Source organism: Sebastes fasciatus, chromosome 13, assembly GCF_043250625.1.
Source record: "Sebastes fasciatus isolate fSebFas1 chromosome 13, fSebFas1.pri, whole genome shotgun sequence".
NCBI classification, from domain to species: Eukaryota; Metazoa; Chordata; class Actinopteri; order Perciformes; family Sebastidae; genus Sebastes; species Sebastes fasciatus.
In genome coordinates, this window is record NC_133807.1 from 14,048,230 (window position 1) to 14,055,104 (window position 6,875).

A 6,875-nucleotide genomic window follows, 5' to 3' on the forward strand; every position below is an offset into this window, starting at 1 on the left:
CTCAGGCAGGTCTACAATCCTACAGGTTGTTGCCGTTATAGGCTTAATATTTAAGCCCCATCATCTCATAATTGTTTGGTGAGGTGGAGTTAGGAGTGAGTCAGCTGGATTTTAAACATTAGATATACAGTATAGTGGCTCATTCATCCTGTCTCTGCTGGGAGGAGGTTACTGACCGACTGAGACACCCAGAGGCAGTGTGAGCGTGGTGCAGCTCCGGCGTATAAAAGCAGCCAGCAGCAGTTGGAGTGACAGAGGACATGATTGTGCAATGTTACAGAGAGGCTGCCTGTTCTGAGAGCAGAGTTACTACTTGGTCTCAGAATGAGGAAACACTTCAGGTGAAGAAGTCTGCTGACTTTGGAACAGCACGAGAGGATATCAAGAACAGCCTGGATTAATTTATTGGAAGTTTATCTTCAGTTATGAGTAATTGTCAAGATCAGAGTGATCCTGATCATCTCCATGGATTTATTATTTCAACGGTAGGTTACATATCTTTAATGTAAAGGACTTAATAGTATGCCCTGAGGCTTTCTTTCTTTCATTCCAAGTTCAGTTTGTTTTACTGTGTTAATGTTAAGTCAAAAAAATACTCAAATTTTACTGTAACATTTACAGTTTGGATTTATTGAAACTAAGTGGAGAACGTCCACTTTAAATCATAAAAACATTTAACAGAAAAAGAAATGAAACGCCCTCAAATCAAAAATGGAGTGAAATGTTTCTTTAAACTGTATGGGACTACAGAGGAAATGTTTGGCTGTCATTATTATGTGTGTATCATGATGTATTATCATCATTATGTGCTTTTTTTTTGTCATTTTCATGAAGTTTCTATTTATTATGTTTGTAACAATATATTAATACATTTTATAGTAGGTAGGCACAGACATAGTATTTTTTTGCATTTTAAGAAATTATATAATTACAGAATTACGACAAAACTGAATAAAATACAAATAAAATAAGATAAAGCACAGCATGTAAGCAAATAAAATACATGTTCCACATAATAAAAACCATGTGAGTAAAAATAGAGATTAGAATGAAAAAATTAAGAAAATAAAAAAGGCAATGAAAATCATGTTTGGTTAAAGAAAAAATAAATAAAATGCATACAAAGAAAAGGAAAACATTAAACACAATCGCATATATAATCACTTTGAAAGAAAACAGTTCTAGCTATATTAGTGGTCCTCAACCTTTTTTGTGTCAAGGTACCCTAAATTGATACACATTATGTCACGGACCCACATTTGATAAGATTTTGCTTCAGGGACCTCTGAAAATATGTTAGTTGTTAGATATGATTAAGACCAGGATTCTATATTTGACAACTATAACCGTGGAGGAAGTGAAACCTATGATCAGAATAGTCACTGTTATGACTCCTACTCACATTGGGCTCACTAATATAGTGAATAAAATAGTGAAAACAAACAATTCACCATTTTCCTGGGGACCCCCTTAAACTCCCTCCGACCCCTGGTTGAGAACCACGGAGCTAAATAATATACAGTATATTGAGGAATATGTTTCACCTATCATTATGCACAACCGTCTGTATGTAAATCTTGCATGTTTGCATGTATGACTTGTTCTTAGCTGCGTGCAGTATGGATGTAATGATTTAACGTACAGTGACAATACTGCTGCTTTATGGTAACAGCACGTTTAAAGGAATGTGCGCAGGAGTTTTCAGTGTAAACAAAAACTGTCAGAACTTGTTCAGACTTCCCCTGTTGCCTCATAAAGAGAAAAATGAGGCTCTCAGAGAGGGCTGACAACTAATTTGTTGCGTTTTAAAGTTGAGTCACGTTGCTCTGAGGAGCTTTGCTTGCCCGCAGAGACGACAGTAATGAAATGCCTTATTTGAAGTGATCCCCCGGTGTGATGTTGATATAATATTTGAAAACCTGTTAGGGACTGTGTGAAAATTATTAGGGTGTGAAAGGGGGGCATTAAAGGGAGAGGTTTTTATGAGTTTCAACGTTCTTGTTTTTCTTTTCAGTATCTTCTCAACCAGAGGAACCCCATCAGGCCCGGAGCCCGGCGGTGATGCTGGCCATGCAGCGCTACAACTCCTCAGGCATTATCGCCTCCCTCCCCTTCTGCAACCACACCCCCGTGGTGCAGGAGGCCGTAGTAGCAAATAATGCCACCCGTCCACCGAAGAACCCCATGTCCGCTGGCCTCACCATGACTCTGGGCATCCTCTTCAACGTGGTGGCCCTCATCATCCTCGCCAAGGCTTACAACCGCTTCCGGCGGCGGTCAAAGGCCACTTTCCTGCTCTTCGCCAGCTCCCTGGTGGCGACAGATCTGGTCGGGCATGTTATCCCCGGAGCTCTCGTACTGAGCATATACAGAGCAGACACAGCTGATGCCGTTCGAGGCGATCCCGCTAACCCGGACGCGTCTTGTTTGTTTCTGGGAGGTTGCATGGTGTTCTTTGGCCTTTGCCCTCTCTTCCTGGGCTGCGCCATGGCCGCCGAGCGCTGCCTGGGCGTCACCAGGCCTCTGCTGCACGCTCGCCTGGTGACCACAGCACGGACAAAGATGGCGCTGGCCCTGATCTGGCTGCTGGCTTTATGTGTGGCCCTTCTGCCCTTCTTCAGCCTGGGTGCCTACACGTACCAGTACCCGGGGACGTGGTGCTTTATCAGGGTGATGGAGGGCACCAAAACGACAGATCTGGTCTTCGTCATGCTGTTTTCTGGACTGGCTTTGAGCTCCCTGGCCTCGGCCTTCGTGTGCAACACCATCAGCGGGATCACGCTGGTGAGGGCCCGGCTAAAGAAAAGGTCCTGCTCCCGCCACCGCTCAGCCGGGTCCCACGACACTGAGATGGTGGTCCAGCTGGTGGGCATCATGGTCACCTCCTGCATCTGCTGGAGCCCTCTGCTGGTGAGAATGGACAGTTTACTACTTTGCATCACTACACAGCAAGCTGTTGAGAACAGCAAGAAACAGGAAGTTTTGAATTTTACGGTCATTCCAACTGAGTAGCACCACTGTTTTCAAAAATGTAGTCATTCCAGTCTATCAGGAAATGATCTGTAATTCACATTAATGAGCACTAACAGATCTTTGTTCATGACAGTATTAAAGGTCCCTATTATAAAGCAGGCTTAAGTCCTATATAAATACTGTGAAAGTATCGAAACACTCAATCCACAGGGAAATACACACAGCCCATATTCAGAAACTCTGCATTTGAAACAAGCTGTCAGGATTTCTGCCCATTTGTGATGTCACAAATATACAATATTCAGACCTTTGACACAATTTTAAACGTAAAAACATTCTAAATGTGTCCCAGTTTATTCCTGGTTGCAGTGTGTGTGAATGTCATCAGCTGACAGGAAGTACACATGGACCCGAGCTGTTGCCTAGCAACACAAATCTGTTGCAATTCTGTCAAAATGCACTAAAACGGAGCGTTTCAGACAAAGGGAAAATACAGGTATATTCAGGCGGACGGTATGAGGAAAATTAATTTTTTTTTTAACATTACAGCATGTACACATGTTCTAGTAGAAACACAAAATACAAGTATGAACCTGAAAATGAGCATAATATGTGACCTTTAACACAGAAAAGTTTGTTGCCTTGCCTTAACATTCCTGTTGCAGCTGAAATGTAATTTTCTTAAATACTGTCAAACAATAGTTTAAATCCCCTTAACATACACCCTTTCTATTCCTGTATAGCATATGTAAAGCTGCAGTTGGTAACTTTGAGCAAATATGGTAAAATATTATTTAATAAAACTGTCACTATATCCTGACAATAGTGCATGACACAGATAATCTGTGAAAAAAAAATCATGTTCTTCTTTGTCCTCGGGTGCTCCTAATGGCATTTGCAAGATTTCACAGACCGGAGGAAAACAACCAATCAGAGCCGAGCTGTCTCTAATGCAGCTGTCAATCACTGGCCACGAAACTCTTGAACTCCGAGCAAAATATTAGGGATGCACCAAGATATATATAATATACTGGAATTTGAATTCATGTGTAAGTTTAACACTTGAATTGTAATTCCTGTTAATTAAAAAGAAAAATTACCAAGTTGCTGGTGCACGATTTATTACTTTAATAATTAATAACAATTCAGTAAATTTACATCTCTGTATTTATTTGTTACATTTTGTTTTACAAAGTTAGTAAAGCAATGTTTAAGTCAAGCCTGATGTTGCCTTACACATAACAGAATGATACCAGTCACTTCCACACAGTGAGGCATACAGCTTATTAATTAAACACTGGTATTGGATCAGTACTCGGTACTCGGCCAATACCCATAACTCAGGTATCGCTATCGGGTCTGTAAAATGAGAGAAAGTTTTCTCCGACCGGTGTGCAAAAATAGGCATTACAGTCACAGATTATTAATTCATATTTGATCGGCGCTGCCTAGTTTGACCGTTTGATCGGAGTTCGCGAGTTTCGCAAACAGCTACCCAGAAACTGCTCGGTTCTGATTGGTTGTTTTCCTTCGGACACTTTGAATTCAAATGCCATTAGGAGCACAAGGAGGAGGCAGATGAACCTGATTTTTTCCCCACAGATAACCTGTCTCATGCACTTCTGTCAGGATATAGTGACAGATTTATAAAAAATAACTTATTATCATATTTGCTCAAGGTTACCAACTGCAGCTTTGATTCACATTAATGAGTACTGGCAGATATATGACAGTATTAACATTGAGAAGAGTTCGTTGCCTTGCCTTAACATTACACCTTAACATCTTTTTGAAAATTTAGCATCTCCACCAAATTAAAAAAAAACTTCTGTGAGTTTGAACAACGTTAGGCTGCACTGTATGAGCTTGCAATGAATGATGAGCGAGGTTTAAGGGGTTATTAGATGGTACAAGATGAGCTAAACTTGTCTAATTTTTCTTTAGGTCTTTGGACTGATGTCAGCCACACAGTCCTACAGTGGCTTCCTGGGCAATGACAGAGAGACTTACAGGGGGCTGATGATAACAGGTGTCAGGATGGCAACCTGCAACCAGATCCTGGACCCGTGGGTCTACATCCTGCTGCGACGCGCCGTCCTCAGGAAAATCTACCGCATCACCAAAAGACAGGCCAGCTTCAAGGGGAGCACGTTCCGCTCTGTTCGCTCTGAGGTCAGCTCTTTTCACACCTCGGAGAAAAAAAGTGTTAATAATAAGATTTAAATGGACTTATGGAGGAAGAAAAGGGACGTGGCATCTATCACTATCTTTTAGGGATGCCCTGTTTCTTGCCAGCGGGATCACCACTGAGCCCAGCAGTCCATCATGGACTTAAACTCAGTGTTAAAAGGTCCCAATGAAAAGAGCTGTCTCTCTTGGCTGGTGGGAATGACACCCCTGGTTTATGTGTATGAAGTATATGTATTGGGATCCAAAGTGGTTAAAAAGTGGAAGATTTGAAATATCACTGACCAGCTAATGATAACCTCTTGGGTTGTTGTATGAGCCAGTGTTAGACTACAAACTGAATTATAAACTGCTAATGTTCGCATGGCAGTCTGTCCTCTACGAGAGCAGATGTAAATAAAAAAAAAGATGTTGTCGGTTGGAGTATAATGTGTTAACTTTTTGCTGAAGTGAAGACTGTATCTATTCATAAAAAAAAACAACATCTCAACTCAAAGGTCTCATTTTGTTCTCTGACACAATGTAAAAGTCAATGACTTCTTTAAATGCTCACACGAGGGAGCCAAAGAAAAGGCTGTGTGGTGTTACCTCAGTTTGAAGATGTGAAGAACACCATGTGTGTGTCCAAATGTTGTGCTGTGACATGAATGTGAATGTGTGTCTGTTATCGTGTGTCTGTAAATGTGTCTACAGTATTTTACCCCCCGAGTGTCTGGGGGATTGAAGTGAAGATGCAAAAAAAGCTAATTGAATGTGATATTGTCAACAAAGGGGAATGTAAGATTTGATAATAAATGCTTATCTGTTGATGTTTCATCTTGGTCCATAATTGATGTCGCTTTGTAAAAATTGTATCCACCAATCATTGTGTTCATACACTCACAAGGAAATTGCACAGCTGTATGTCTTTGAGATTATGCAGATCACACTTAAAAGAAAAATTTTATTTTTCCAAATGTTATGTTGTTGTGGACTTTTTTGGTAATATTTTGAAATAATAGTAGTAAAATATTATCAGTAAAAAATAGTAAAAGTTATATATATTTTTTTCTCCCCTCATTTGGGGCGCCCCTATGCCTAGGGCCGGCTCTGCTTAATGGCAGCATGTATAAACTGAATAGAAAAGGGGCCAAGTATTGATCTTTGTGGAACTCCACAGGTCACGCTAACCTGCTTGGAAGTAAGATTGCCAACACAGATACAAAATGATTGCTCTCTTGCAAGTTAGACCTGAACCAGTGGAAGTGAATGGTGGCCGTGATTTACAGGTTACATAATATGACAAAAACACACAATGTATTTGCTGATCACCAAAGAAATTGTCCCAGGATGACCTGCAATTTTTTGTTCCAGCACCTGCAGTTGCACTTAATTTTGAGTCAACATACAAACATGACTGATGTGTTTCACTAGATCAGGAGTCAGCAACCTTTACTATCAAAAGAGCCATTTTAGGCAAAAAGAAGAAAAATCTGTCTGGAGTCGCAAAACATTTGAGCATTGTGATGAAGGTAACACAGTTTATAGTCTAAGTATGTAGTATATAACTCTAATGCAGTGAGGGCCAAAGTGTAAATGTACTACAGAGTATTAGGGCCACATTGAGGGGGAAAAAATCTGAGCTTTCGAGAATAATGTCTTAACTTTACGAGAAAAAAAATTACTAACACGTAAAATGACTACTTTATAATATCATGACTTTATTCTCATAATAC

At 40.4% G+C, this 6,875-nt stretch overlaps 1 protein-coding gene across 1 annotated transcript; it reads left to right on the forward strand.

Moving 5' to 3' along the window:
• The first annotated feature begins 322 nt into the window (after positions 1 to 322).
• Positions 323 to 5,976, forward strand: LOC141780424 (prostaglandin E2 receptor EP1 subtype-like). Its single transcript, XM_074655639.1, has 3 exons — positions 323 to 485; positions 2,015 to 2,910; positions 4,918 to 5,976. Exons 2-3 carry the CDS (start codon positions 2,062 to 2,064, stop codon positions 5,194 to 5,196), a joined length of 1,128 nt encoding a protein of 375 aa, XP_074511740.1. The 5' UTR covers positions 323 to 485; positions 2,015 to 2,061; the 3' UTR covers positions 5,197 to 5,976.
• The last annotated feature ends 899 nt before the right edge of the window (positions 5,977 to 6,875 follow it).

Coding starts and splice junctions, on each gene's coding strand:
- LOC141780424 (XM_074655639.1), top strand. CDS start 2,062: ATGCTGGCCATGCAGCGCTACAACTCCTCAGGCATTATCGCCTCCCTC. Junction 2,911..4,917: donor TCTGCTGGAGCCCTCTGCTG/GTGAGAATGGAC, acceptor ATTTTTCTTTAG/GTCTTTGGACTGATGTCAGC.